This window comes from Gekko japonicus, unplaced genomic scaffold (assembly GCF_001447785.1).
Source record: "Gekko japonicus isolate JY-2015 unplaced genomic scaffold, Gekko_japonicus_V1.1 scaffold470, whole genome shotgun sequence".
NCBI classification, from domain to species: Eukaryota; Metazoa; Chordata; class Lepidosauria; order Squamata; family Gekkonidae; genus Gekko; species Gekko japonicus.
The window spans coordinates 294,578-309,954 of NW_015174856.1; the positions used below are offsets into that span (position 1 = coordinate 294,578).

Consider the following 15,377-nt stretch of genomic DNA (forward strand, 5'->3'; position numbering starts at 1 on the left):
CAGGAATTCCAGCAGTTGATGGAAACTGAATGGGACAGCTTCAATCATCTTTGAGGAGGTTGAGACCTTGAAATACAGAGCAGGTAGGATGAGATATTCTAGGTCCACTTAAATGGTAGGCTTGACTTTGGTGTCAAATTATGTAATCACCACAATAGACCAATTCACCCTTGCTATTCTTTTTTTTTTTATGCCAGACTCTTCCGTAGCCCAGTGGGAACTAGATAATAACATATATTTCTGTAGAAAACAACATGGTTTTGAGCTCAGTGTGTAGTTTTTACTTCACTGCAGAAGACTGCAATTTATAAATGGCAACAAACCTATGGAAAATTCTCTAAATGAAAGACCTGGTAGTGTGCTATCATTTAACCCCTATTTTTCACTTTCAGTAGATTTACTGGCATTCACAGCTGCAACATTAAATGACTCTGAAAGCAGAGCAATTAATCCAGAACCCTATTTGTTTTAATCTAACACTGTCACCTGGTTTTGGGTTTCCAGTCAAGAGAAAAAAAATGTTTGTTAAGCTCCACAGCACTAGCTAATGTCTAAAGACAATCCACACTAGAGGGGAGAAAAAAAAGGTGTGAATATGTTTTATAGATAGAACAGGAGATTTATTAGGGTACCTAACATGGTTTCTGCGGATGCCCTGAGAAAGATAATAAGATTATTAAAACTTTACAAATCATTACATTAAAATCCAACAAGGGTACTTCGGAAATTATACTGCTTTGCTGTCATTGCTAATGGTCCATTACCAATGGTAAGACTTCAGGGAAATTTCCCAATAAAAAAACTTCTTCAAAAAAATAAGCTATATGATATTTATTTCACTACATGTTACTTGTTCAAGGATAATAGGTTTATGTGCATCAGAATAGCTGAACGATCATGTTTATGTCAGTGATAGAAGGATGTTCTCCTACTGCAAACTTTAATTAATTTTCACAGATAGTTAATTTTCTGTTTCATTATCAGCTCTCTAAATTTGAAAGACAAACAATTTATAGACAAACAGAAAGATGGGGGGGATGTCATTTTTTAACCAAATTAAAGATAAACTACTGCAGTAAACCTGAGTGGTACTAATATTCATGATCTAGTAATCCTAGGGGGTGTGTGTGTGTGTGTGTGTGTGTGTGTGTGTGTGTGATGGACAAGGATTCATACCCTGAGCATCCACCTGAGATATATATATATTCCAAAGTCCTGCCTAAAACAAAACAAAGTAAACAACTGTTAGCCCAAGCCTATTTCCAGGTAAAAAAGGAAGGTGGACTCTATACTACCAAAACAATGACTTCAGTGCCCTTAAACATCAGTGAATGAGAAATATACATCTCAGTGTATCTCCTGAAAGGGTGACCCATTCCACTAAGACCAATATTCCAGCCTTCTATGCTTCCCAGCAAAACGGAACTTTAAGTATCTACTTACCATGATGTACGACACCCTTCAGCCCATGGATAATAGGCTCCAGTGCTGGATTGTCCCTCTGATTGACCTACATGTAAAGGATACATGACTGGTTAAATCTATTCTGGCATCAGACAGAAGAGTTTCAATTTAATCTTCTAAGGTAGAGGAAAAGGGAAGATGTTATCTTGCAAGTTGCTTAGTTCTTACACTTAAAACAGGTCTTCAAACACGGAACACTTAAGATTTATAATATAATAAAATAAGGTGAAGGAGGCTAAATCAAAGGAAAGTCCTCAGAATGCATTAAAACATTAGGAATATCATAACCCAGGGGGGGAAATGAATAGTTGATAGCTCTCCACTTGCCACTTTCATTGCTACCGATAAAAACGCCTTAAATAAATACAGAAATAAACGAAGTTATCAAAGAGACACCACTTTTTCAGCAGGCATAAAAAAGGAGTTCAGCAGAAGTCAATTGAGCTCACCTGGGCAGGCCTAGTAGAATATTATTTTTGTTTATTTCACCTTTTGCATTTCTAGTACAAATGCCAGATCCTCCACAATACTGTTTTGCAGCAGGTTCTCCTACCCAAGATATATCTGGAGTGGTAATTTCAGAACAAAATAATTTCCATGCGAAATTTTGTATCAGGGTCTTGCAAGCACCACAGACAATACATGGCTTGTCGGACTGCTGCAGCGATCTGCACCAAAAGTTTCCTGCATGATAGCATCCTTACAACAACCCTTTGTCCTTTCAACAATTCATTAAACCTAATCACCGCACAAAGCTTTCTACATGTATCAAGGATAAATTACAAGCAGGACCAATGTGAAAGGTGATTGTCAACTCTCCATTTCAAGGAAATCATAGATACAATAACTCATGACTATTTCGAAACTGAAAATTACTATAGACCAAAGGCTCATAGATCCAAGCAGGGCTATTTTTGGGCATGAACGCACAGGAACGGAGTACCGGCTGGCTCCTGAGTTGGCCACGCCCAGCAGGAACTCATTAGCATAATAAGCCACACCCAACAGCAGAAACTCATTAGGATTGGCTACATTAGGGGTGTATGCCTAACATGCAAAGGAGTTCCTGCTACAAGAAAAGCCCTGGGTTTTGACAACAAACAAGGTAAACAGAATAAGAAGCAAAAGGTGGGTGTGGCTGGATGACCACACTTCTGGTAACATGGGGGGGCGGCCTAATATGCTAATGAGTTTCTGCTGTTGGGTGTGGCCTATTATGCTAATGAGTTCCTGCTGGACTTTTTCTACAAAAAGAGCCCTGGATCCAAGAGAGATTTGTTCCCATGGACCCTGATCTAGAGTGTTCAAATGCAGGGAGCACAGAGTCGCCTGGCAACAAACAGAAGACTAGGGGGCATTGTTGGACCAATGGCACGACATCACTTCTGGGGGGAAACTCAAAAGTGATGCCAGTCTTCCTTAGGAATTGCCACCTTTGTGTTTATTTTCCTCCTGCCACTGCTCAGAGTGGCAGTGGGAAATGGGAGGTGAGGGCAGGGCATGTCCCACAATACCATAAGCTTGGCAGCCCCTAAGCAGTTGTGTATGCAGAAAGGGATGTGAAGGCACCCTGAAGCTCCTGATTGTGCACTGTGGGAGTTGCTGTTTTTTATATGGGGAACACCCTAGGAACAGTAGGAGAAAAACAGCATGGAAAGGGAGGGTCGCAATGAAAATCCAGGGTAAAGATGAAGCACTTATTTATCTCTCCCCGTTTGCTGCTGCTCCTTACCTAACAACTCCCTCTCAAAGTTGATCTTCTTTTACAAAACAGTGGTTTTCATGCGCATGGCTGCCATCACTATCACTGTTTCCTTCTCTTTACAGTCACAAGGCTACCTTAGAGTCTGGCTGCAGAAAAGAGAAGTCAAACTAGACACAGACACACACACAACCAGCCAACAACTAGCCTAGTCCCTTTTGTGATTTTCACACTCATTTCATCTTCAAAAAGCGTTTCTCTCACTTCTGGTGATGTGTGGCTGACCTACACTGAAGATGGGAAACTGAAGGCAGAGAGCACGTGAATAAGCACAGCGAATAAATCTACTGAAAACGGGTGTGCCTCTCATTCAGTGGCAGGACTGTTGATACAGAACAGACGTGATTGTGATAAACGATTTTAAGAATCTTTCCTGTGGCGCTTTTTGTATAATGCCTGCAAAACGTTATTTTTCTGGGACAACAGGTTTGGGAGGAGGGAAGCAGGATTTCTTTCTCTTCAGTAAACTACGCATGAAAACACATTATTATAATACCAACCTTCCCCCCCCCCACCCTGAACCATTATTTCTTTCAAGTTCAGCTATCACTATGATGAGCCAATTGTACACCTGACACACACAGGAGCTGTTACATCAAAAGATTATTCATACCTTGAGCATTATTCCTTGCTCAGCAGATTTGTTCAAGAACAGCACTGTGAAGAATCTAGTCATCTACCAGAGCATGACTTTAGTATTTAAAGGGGGTGGGGTGGGGTGGCGAGATCCTCAAGAAAAAAGGACTGAACCTTTGCATGTATTATTTATAATTGAAAGGGGCCTTGTAATACTCCAATGAAGACAAATAACTCACTGCCATCACTCACTGCAGTGAAAAAACAAACATAGCCTTACATTTTAGGAATACCACCATGCTATTTCCAGAGCTAATAGGATTCTCTCACCTGAGGCTAAATGGTACAAAGGTAAATCAAACCAGTAAAATCTCTTTATCACTTACATAGTGCTATTTCTGCTCCCCGGTGAACACACTATCTGAGGCAGAGTGAATGGTTTAATGCGCTGAGTACAAACAGCATACAATTTACGATTCACAGTTTTAATACACCTTATTATAAGCTTAACTGGCCAACCTTATTATATACCATAACAGATAGGTACAATGCATCATTTTGGGAGAGATCGTTTGGGGGCCTCGGAAGAAGATCACAGCAATGTGCCTCTGTCATGTACCCCAGGTCACAGCACATTTTATTTTACCCCCAAGATATTTAAATCATCGGGAGGCATATCCATAATTCAGCAGCTGCCCCTCTAGAATTGATATCACAGTTCTTACCCAAGTGCTAAACATTCTGAAAAATGCAGCTGCTAAAACACAGACACACAGAGATCACCGCACAAGCAAAGCTTCTTGTAAAAGCTAGCTTTTAACCATGCGGTAGAAAATCGTCCGTACATGACATACCCAATTAAGGGAAGTATTTCATAGAGTGGAGGCTTTGGTAGAGAAAACCTGACCCTTGTCCCCTTCCCTCCTTCTGTGAAGGACATGAACCTGGGCCTTCCCTGAAGAGCTAAGGACATTTGGAGGTACACCAGAAAGCAATACTCTAGTGCGAAGTGCTGGTGACTCTGATCCTCCCCCAAAACACAGTGTTCTATCAAGTAAACAGACAAGTCAGAAGTGTTGAGTTGCCTTTTGCTTTTGAAAAGAACAGCAAGACCTTTCCAGTAACTCAGTCACAGAAAAAGGAGCTGCAAAACAGACCTCGAGAGGTAAGACCAGTGCCAGCTGGAAGAGGAGTCATCAGCTGTGAATTACTGGGGACACATGGGAAGAAGCTCCCAGGGATCTGGCTTTGAAGTAAAATTAAGAACAGCATTTTTTTTAAAGGGAGTTTTGCAGGAAGGAATGTCTAATTCACTGTGTATCTACAAGTCCAGCAGCATAACTAAAACAAAGCCTTCTTTCCCTCTGTTTGTGAAGTGTTCTGCAAGGGAAGAGGAAAAGGCTACAGCAGGCCTGTAGCCAGTGGTGGGGCACTGAGGGTATCACCCCCTATCTTAATTTGTAGTGTCCCCCATGGCTCGCCCTCAGCACCTGAACTTGCCCCACTAGGCCTGAATTTCGGAGGTGAGGAGGCCTTTGTTTCTGGCCCAGTGCCCTCACAACAACCCTGAAAGGCCAGATGAGCTAGACAGGTGAGCTCTGGAGCAGCCAGTGGACAGCAAGCAAACAGGAGGCCTCCCTCGCTCCCATCCCAGATGGTGAGCCACCACCCAGGTGAAGTGGGAATCCAACTTCCCTCACCTGCCTGGCGGGCCTGGGTTCCCAGGCTCTGCAAGGGCGCAGAGAGGTGGCTTGGCTTGGTCCAGGGTCGGGAGGGCTTTGCATGGCTGTGGGGAGAGAAGCTGGGCATGGAGCCCCAGGCCATGGCTGCCAGCTTGGTCCAGACTGGGGCTCTTGGGGCATGCAGGAGCAGAGGGGAAGGGGAAATGAAAGGGGGAGAGAACCTGCAGAACTACAAAAACAGGCAGAATGATGAACTCAAAAAACAGGATTTCAGGGGTGTAATTCTAAAATAAATAAGCTCTAAAATAAGGTCAGTGGAGCTTTATTTAGATGTAATTTAATTTCTGCCCCCCAGTGCCCTGGCACCCCCTATCAAAAAAATTTCTGGCTATATGGCTGGGCTACAGCCATTCTGGACTCGGTAAGGAAAGGAACTTGAGAGCTACTGTCAAGACTCTGTCAGTGGTTGCACCAGGACCTGAACAACCTGATACCTCCAATGCCAAAGGGCTCCATTACCAGCTGCAGGAGCGGCTACCTTTACTCCACTACCTACCCCATGGAGAGCCAGTCTGGTGTCTTAATCTGGGAGAACCGGGTTTGATTCCCCACTCCTCCACTTGCAGCTGCTGGATGACCTTGGGCAAGCCACAGTTCTGAGAAGAGCTGTCCTTGAAAGGGCAGTTTCTCTCAGAGCTCTCTAAGCCCCACCTACCTCACAGGGTGTTTGTTGTGGGGAGGGGAAGGGAAAGGAGTTTGTAAGCCGCTCTGAGACTCCAGGTAAAGGGCGGGGTATAAATCCAATATCTTTTTCCTCTACCACTAGGTGTAGTAGCACCTTGGCTTTTGGTCCCAGAGTACGGTTGGAAGGCATGTGAATTTCATTGAAGCTAAGAATATTTGGGGCTAGGCAGTGCTTGGATGAGAGACCTCTTGGGAACTCTGTATGAGCTGCCTTGAGTTCCATCATGAAGAAAAAAATATAAATCCTGCAAGAATGTAATAGGATGGATCTTGGGCATGGATCTGGAGCAGGCTCCTGCCATTACTATGTTCCCTCTCTTCACAAATTTCCACAAGTGTGGAAACACTGCATCATTCTATTCCTAGTGAGAGCCTGTACCAAACCCAGTTCTTCGCCAATTGATACAAAATACATACTTCGCTCACATTCCCACCCAAAAGATTCTGGCTGCTTTTCGAGAGTCATAAATTTGCAGCAATTACTTTTCAAACTCATTTAATGGGCTTCAGCACAGTAGTGCAAAGAGTTTCGGAAGCGACACCATCACCTACTCTATCGAAATCTGAAATGGCATGCTTTTTGCACCAGGAAATGAATGGCTACAATTTTGTAATGCTTTCCTCTCTGAAGTGAATTATAATTTACTCTCCTTTCCCTATGCAACATTTGGCCCTTGACTTGGAAACTAATAATCTTCCATCTTTCCAGCCTTATCCATCTGCTAGGCATAATAAGCCAAGATGCCTGGCATGCCAGGCATTTGAGAAAGCCAGCTGCTTCTCCATGATCACAGCACTCCTACAGGAAGAGTATCCTTGAGCACTCTGGGCTTCCCAGTTTTCATCCCAACTACTTCATGGGGGAGACGTCCAAGTTTAAACTGAGCTAACAGTGAGATAAGAAGTGCTTTCAACTCCCCTTCTGTTATCTCAGCATAACCATATCAGTAACATTTGTTTGGTAATTTAATTTACTGTATGTCTCATTCTTCCACACAGGAGCGCAGAGTCATGCTTTTGTCTGACAACAGGTTGGGCTGGGAGGTAGCTACGACTCGCCCAGAGCTAACTAGCAGTCTTCATAGCAGAACAAGAAGCCGAAGCCACATCTTCAAGCCATGTTCACGCCCAGTACTCGAGCCACCATATCCACTATATAAGTAGCAACAGTTAAACGGTTTTTTATTAGGAAATGTCAACCACCTCTGTAGGATAACTGAGGACTGCAAGAAATCTGGGCCCTTAATGGTAGCCAGGTGGAGTGATAAAAGCAGGGAGGTGCTTAAAGTCTACACTGTGCAAGCACATGATTGCTTACCAGCTAGCCAGCCTTACTGGAGTGACTGTCCCCTGATGTTTATTGGTAATGGCGAGCAGGACTTTTTTTCCTGGGGGAACGTGGCGGAATGGAGTTCCAGAACCTCTTTGACAAAATTCTTTTTTAAATGTTTAAGAGTTCATGAGTTTTCAGCATACAGATTGAAAACTTCATTTCCCTCTTGAGAGTTCTGGCACCAATTTTTCAAAAAAAAAAAAAAAAAAAGCCCTGATGGCAAGAACTTGACTCCATCTTGTAACTGCCCTGCCATGGCAACCAGCAGCTTCTGGTCTGTAGTGGCTGGGATACTCATTCAACTGTTTGCAACAAGTACTTAGATTTGGTCCATGCATTTATGAAATGGATGCAACATTTTGAAATACCAACCTCTTAGCATCAGCCTCAATACGACACCTTTGGACAAACCAGTGATTCTCAACCCAGAAAAGTAACTGATTTTTGTTATATACGTTTTCTAGGGTAGTTTCTCTTCTAGGCAGCTCTCTGCTCTCTTCTCGACCCTCATCTGCAATAGGATCCCTCAGCTGTGCCCTTTGCTCACTTTTGATCATCCTTGCTTCCTCCTGGTTGCTCCCCTGGAAACTCAGCCTTGTGCAGTTTTGTATACCTTTGCAGTGCTCTCCCAGTCTTCTTGTGCCGCTGTCACTCTACTCCCACCACAACGACATCATGCAAAAGATCACCACATTCACCTTTCCCAAAGTGTGCTCTTGCTCCTTGCCACGTCTGCTCATCTTGCAATAATCAATGAATCAGAGATGATTGCCTGTACTGTGTCTGTTACTATGTTGGTGTTCCTAACTGCCCTGGATAGAGCATACCTTTGCAAATATATTCTAAATATGTAGACACTTTGAAATCAGACCCAGGGTTCATCTAGTCCAGCATTGTGTTTATTCAGCTGTGGTTAATCAGATGTCATGGAAGGGAGGCCAAAGTCTTCTTCTGTTGTTGTCATCTGGCAACTGGAATCCAGCAATATACTGACTCTGCATACGGCAGTTTTATTAGCCATTAAGCTACCATTAGCCGATGAACTGTAACAACCAAATGTGTAATCCAAAAAAAACATTCAGATCCCCTTCTGGGGTAATTAATTGGATTGGGTTGCCAATCTCCAGGTGGGGCCTCCATGAATTTGTCTAATCTTCCTTTTTGTAGGCTACTGGATATCACTACCTCCTGTGACAACGAATTCAACAAGTTAATTATGTGTGGTGTGAAAAATTACCTACCTTTGTTTGTTCTGAATCTACAGCCCATCAACTTCAATGGGTAACCCAAGTTTTGGTATTTTGGAAGAGGGATAGAAACGTTCCCTGTATCCACCTTCTCTACACCATGATTTTTTAAAAAACCTCTCTCACGTCCTCTCTTTGTTTTCTTTTTTTCCTAAAGTGAAGAGGCTCACATTTTTTAGTCTTTAAAAAATTAGATAGGAATGTACTGACGAAACTGTACTCCCAACCAACCAGCAACCTACCCCAGCGGTTGCATAAAGATACTTAAGATCAATGAATGCCAGTGGAGCAGTTTTCAAGGCCACCCCCCAATATTCTCACAAAAGATGCTTTTGTGAAGCTAGATGAAACAAAACAGATACAATTTGACACTGAACCTTAAGGTGAACCACAGTGTGTTTCACAAATACTGCCATGACTTTGGATTATAAACACACACACACCCAACATAGGCCTATTATGCATGGTGTTTTCCCTCGCTTTCACTATGCATGTCTATTGGGTTTTCTTTGTCATTCTGCATTGATTTTCCTCCCTTTTCCTTACTTTCTGGTCAGTTTCCTTGGCTTTTCTGGGAGTGCTTTTGTGCCGATTTCCCCCTTGTTTCACTTTCAAGCCAAAGGTAATTCGAAAGTGTACATATTCCCTCGGATCCCCCCAACCTTTTTCCACCCCTCGAAGGTCATTTCCCACCCACATGAAGGTTGTTCCGCCCACTCCGCACCATCTGCCATCCTCCCCCCTTCATCAGTGTACAAGCTCCATTTCCCCTTCATTTTTTTAGTTTTTCATTTTTTTACAAGCAGCATGATTATGGCTAGTCTTAGATCATTGAATTAAAAACAATTAAATGATGGGGGAAAGTTTAAAAGGAGCTGTGCGAGGTTTAGTTCCTTGCTGGTATTGACCTGAAAAGGGGATTGGAGAGGATGCAAATGGCAGCATCCCCACTGCAAAAAAAAAAAGGATTTCAGCACTGCTTGAAAACAAAATGGGGGGGGGGGTCATCAGTGCAGAATATAATTGACATGAGATGTAAAGAGAGAGAGAGAGAGACTGAGATGGGAAGCCTAAAACTTTGAAAACATTTCCCCCTTTAATCCTTCAGTGAACAAAGTTTGGTAGTTTTTGGCAGTCTCTGGAAGCCTAACATTAAAATGGCTGAGCCACGTGGACCTTCTGTGTACTGCTGAACTTAAGAATCACTTGGGACCGATCCATTTGGAGGAAGAGTGAAATCCACACAGGACGGGCTTTAAAAAACTGCCAAGACCATGACCAGTATGCAGAATCAAATTAGAGTCACAAAGAGAAAACCACACAAATTTGCAAGGAAGGGCAGGAGATTAGCATTACTATGCAACTGTGCTAGGGCATCAGCTAAAATACCCCCAAAATTTTAAATTTAGTGGCACAAGACAAAAAAGTTATCCAGAGCTTCTGCCAAAGGACTCCTTCCCTATGCAAATTGCAGCCCTGTGCAAAACACGGTGGAGTTGATGCCAACTTTGCACAGGCACACACACACACATGTTGCCAATGATCACAGCTTGCAATGCCAGTGTCAGTGGGTTCTACCATGCATTCTGTACACTCAACATGTTCCGTCATATTATGAGAGGCATGACTCTTTCCCATTTTTTACAGTGGCTGATAACATAGCAGAGAATCCCCTAGTGCTTCGCAATATGGAAAATGGGGCTTTGCAGCTGCTTGTCAGTTTCAAAAAAAAAGCCTTGTCAATTTCAACAATGGTTTCCCCCCCCCCCTTTGCCTATGTTCCTTTTCTGTTCCTTTTCATTCAGCAAACTAACACTACAATGCATGCACAAAACCTGAAACATGAGGATTTAAATGGAAAGTGCTTGCTGGACATTACTGTGCAGCTGCAATAGGGCAATTGTGTATTTTTTTAAAAAAACTTTGGACACCACCCCTCAACCTGTCACAAGTGACATTCCACCCCGATGTAGAAAAGTGCATTTTAAAAATTGTAGCTGCAGAATAAAGACACTGGAGGAAAAAGAATGGTGCATCAGGTGGGCACAGAATCTGAAGTCAAGATTAAAGGCTTACTTCTCTGAAAATCTGCAGTAAAATGTGTGTGTGTGTGTGTAATGGGCCATAGTGGAGGACTGTAAGTTAATTCACTGCTATAGCAACATGTTTCAGGTTCATTGACCCAAAGAGGTGGGCGAAGGTTTGTGCTCCTTTGCTTTTCAGGTGTTAACAATCCTGCCCTAAGCAAGACATACATTCAAGACTGATTGAGAGAAAGGAGCAGAGGTCTTCTGTTTGTATAGCTTCAGTAGAATTTCCATTCAAATGCGCTCACTGTTTTATGGACTCCCAATATGTTGCAAAGGTAAAGGGAGAAACCTAATGGGTCTTCAAATGATTACGTTAAATAGAATAATGGGTATGCATCGATCCTTCCAGCTAATTCCACTTCAAATAATACATCATCCTGAGTGAGAGTTTTTGCAGTGATGTATTAACTTAATTCACCATCACAGCATTAGGAAAGGTATTTAACATGAGATATTAACTAGCAAAGCCAAAGAGGAGGTTACAATTATTTTGCAGGTTATGCTAAAATGGTTTTAAAAAGCCATGGAGCCTATTTAATCTACTTTGGTGAGGCCTTGTGTTTGTCAAATTCTTTAGCATCCCACAATCCTGTGAAGAATGAATCAGAGGACTTCACTGTTCACATGGAAAAGTCATCAGAACATTAGGAGGTGGCAGGTGGCTACCATCCATTCTCAACGGACTTAGAGCCAATTTCCGCCACCAAAGCCACATGGCACAGTTTTCTCCTGGCCTGCATCATTTCAGAATACAGCTGCAAGCTCATACGTCTGGATATGCTCCCACATTAAAAAACCCCTCTATATATACAAATTAGCATAGGAAAGTTCAGTCATTTCCTTGTCATGCTAAATGTTGTATATACAGTATTTTTTTTAAAAAAATAACAACATGGAAGAGAATTCTAACACATGAGCCCCCATTTGCTATCTAATTTTGATACAAACCAGAAAGAACTGCATTTTATGATGATGTGTCTTAGTCTTAGATGTGGCTGTATAGAAAATTGCTTTCTGCTTTCTATATCCACATGTACGGATAAAAGGAAGTACTTCTTCACCCGAAGAGAAATTAACACTTGGAATTCACTGCCACAGGAAGTGGTGGCGGCTACAAGCATGGACAGCTTCAAAAGGGAATTAGATAAGCATATGGACCAGAGGTCTATCAGTGGCTATTAGCCACAAGGTATAGATAGGGACTCTGGGGCAAGTGATGCTCTGTCCTCTTGGTGCTTGGGGGGTCAACAGTGGGAGGGCTTCTAATGTCCTGGCCCCACTGGTGGACCTCCTGATGGCACTGGTATTTCTGGCCACTGTGTGATACAGAGTGTTGGACTGGATGGGCCTTTGGCCTGATCCAACATTGGCATCTCTTATATTTTTATGTTCTTATGCCTTCTCCTGTGATGTCTTTTTGATAACATGCTGTGTCTTGTTTCTTGTTGCAAGCCAAATGGTGGGGGCCACATGGCCTCAATAGCCATGCCATAAATCCACATTCTTTCACACTTTCATGCCAAACGCCAGACCTCATGGCACCACTTTCTGGCCCACATGCGACTAGTCATGTAGACTATGAAGTAGCTGGAGTTTGGGGTCAGATGACTACAGACAGGCCTCCAAACATCTAGCCATTCCTGTGTTGCAGCTATGGCAACCAACAATTGGCCACACACCCCTGTCCACTCATGACTGGCTGATGGCCACAGCTGATTGCTATTAGATTGGGCTATAATTCCATTGATCACTATGGGAGTGAGTCTCTCTTAGCTCGCTTGCTCTGGCTGCTCTCTTGCTTAGCTCTCCCTTCTTCCTCTTGCTGCCTCGCGGGGAGGGCGGGGTATAAATCAAATAAAATAAATAAAATGAATAAATTATTGCACCTGGAAATGCTGCCTTGTGAGAGACAAAGAGTTGCTTTGTGAACCGGAGCACATGGGTGCAAGGATGGGATTTCTCCTTAAAATCCCTTGGTACTCGGACTATATTGGACTGCTGAATAATCCTGACTTGGTAACTATGAATTATTAATGTTAGTTAAGGCAAACAGCCGTAGCCTTTGTTATTTTGTAATCTCTGGTAGTCTATGGTAATCTTTGTACTGAATAAAGATCCTTCTGATTGTTAAATGGTTTCTGATGTTGTACCTGAATTCTAAATCTAAATCTTGTAGCCTAACGCTTGCCACACATGCTACCTTGGTAAGAGTGTGCATCTCTATATTGAGTTGCTAATGTGTTTTGTCCCAGATGTCAACTAAGGGTTTGGAATCTCTCCCTTAGGAAAGGCAGGGACTAGTGAAAAGAGGTTCTGGTGGCATATTGTTCTGAGTAATGAAAGTTTATCAATTTCTGCTATTTCAAGTATTTTGTTAATAGTTTCTCTTTTAGATGGTAGTTCTGTTGTCTTTCAATGTTTGGCATATAGTATTCTAGCAGAGGTAACCACATGTAATATAAAATATAAATAATTTTTCCACATCTATCTGGTATTATATTTAACAGGAATATTTCCAGGGTAAAAGGAATGGAAGTTTTTAGAGTTTTTAAAATTATTTCGTGTTTTTGCTTTACAGGTATCAGTTTTATGTGTTATGAACATTTTAAGTGTTTGAGTGAACTGAGGTTTAAAGCACGATAATGTCACGCTGGAGAGGAAGACTGGGAACATCTTTTGACCAGCTGAATATGATCAGGGCTGAGCTTCTGTTTATCCTAGGTTACACATATTTAGCCTAGGCAAGTCCAGGTGCAAGCCAAATGCTCTAGGCTCTTCAACCGTGTTTTATGCCCGTAACTGAGTGAGCCAAACTAGTAAAACCAACACCAGCTCAGCATTTTGGAAATCATATTGTATGTGCTTTTGTTTAAGTTGTATTTTTACATTTGTTCTGTAGCCTGCTCTGAAACCATGGGACTCAGAGAAAAGCAGGGTATAAATGCCTGAACAACTACATGGATATTCAATCTACTCTGAAAAACTGAATGCCGTAAACTACTTCTGTAATTTCTTTTAAAACTCCATTTACTATAATTTGGCTCAATCCATTTGCAAGACGTGTGGGATACTTTGGAAGCACTGAGGAAGCAGCACTGTCACGACTGAAAGCTCATTTTTGCACGAAGCAAAAAAATGCACTCAATTGGAAAAAAAACCCAAAACGACTATGTCCCTAGAAAAAACATCCATGCCATACACAAAAAAAGATAACAGGGACTACCTATCTTCTGTATACTGTTGATTGAGTGTTTAATATATAGCCAAAGCACTGTCAAAGTGGGGAAATTATGAGCAAAAACTGGGACGGTTTGACTGAGAACATGCTCCTTACAGCTAAAGCAAGGAGAGAAAGATGGAAGAGTAATTCTTTTGTGCTTGCTTGCTTTCCTTTGAGAAAATAATATGACTTTCCCTCTTCTTACAGCATGCCATCTACTTATTTAAGCAGCAGTGTGCAACATCTCTCAATACCACCAGCAGTTCAGCTAGAAAAACTGCACACTAGGGGGTTACATTTTGTCAGGATGAACCCTATCTTATAAAACCTGCCATCACAGCAATCCACAGAGATCTTGATACTTGTTGCGGAGTACAAGGTGGGGTATCTTTATGTGGGTCTGTGTTTAGTGTCATCACAATCTCATTCATTTAAGCAAGAGAGAGACCAAGAACAGCTATTTCATTTTAAATGGGGAAGGAAAATATTGGCGGGGGGGGGGGCAACAAGAAGTTGTTCTGTGTTTGTCGTCAAACAGTAACCTTGCACATTTGAAAAGACAAACATCCAAGTTAAGCAACTGCAGGGCAAATAAAGGTCTATTACACTGCATATGTTTTCTCCCCAAAAGTATTACTTTTATAAATCCAAAAACCCTACAAAAAATTACAACTGTTGACAGAACCCAGCAAATATGTTTCTGCAGTGTACGAAGTACATGGAGTGGATGAGAACAGTACATGGTGGCATGCAGGTTGTGAGATGCTGAGATGTGCTTTTTGGATACATGTTACATTTTGGGTGTGAGTTGCTAACAGCTCAATCCAATTCCTGTTCCAAGTTTCAAAAATCTGTTGCTAGAGGCTGTATGTGGAAGCTGATGCAGAATTGGTTAGAAAGAGTCTTGCAGCCAAACATCCCCAAATATGTGCAAAATCCTTCAACTATAATGTTAAACCATACTCTGGTTTCTCTCGTATAAATCTTCCGCATACAAAGTTATATCAACAGAATACAGATGGTGTACAAATTAGAGGGCACTCTCTTGGCATCTCCAATGAATTTCCTTGGTTCTTACAAGTTTTCTTCCTAGAGGACCTATTGGATGAATTCTGGGATAAGAACATAAGAGAAGCCAGTGTTGGATCAGGCCAATGGCCCACCTAGTCCAACACTCTGTCACACAGTGGCTAAAAATACCAGGTGCCATCAGGAGGTCCAGCAGTGGGGCAAGGACACTAGAAGCCCTCCCACTGTTG

At 42.3% G+C, this 15,377-nt stretch overlaps 1 protein-coding gene across 1 annotated transcript in view; it reads right to left on the reverse strand.

Annotated features, from left to right (window-relative positions):
- Positions 1-15,377, reverse strand: part of PTPRG (protein tyrosine phosphatase, receptor type G) — a 355,564-nt gene that overhangs the window by 196,523 nt on the left and 143,664 nt on the right. The window contains exon 4 of the mRNA XM_015424628.1: positions 1,444-1,510. Coding sequence (XP_015280114.1) covers positions 1,444-1,510 — 67 coding nt within the window. The remainder of the gene's footprint in view (positions 1-1,443; positions 1,511-15,377) is intronic.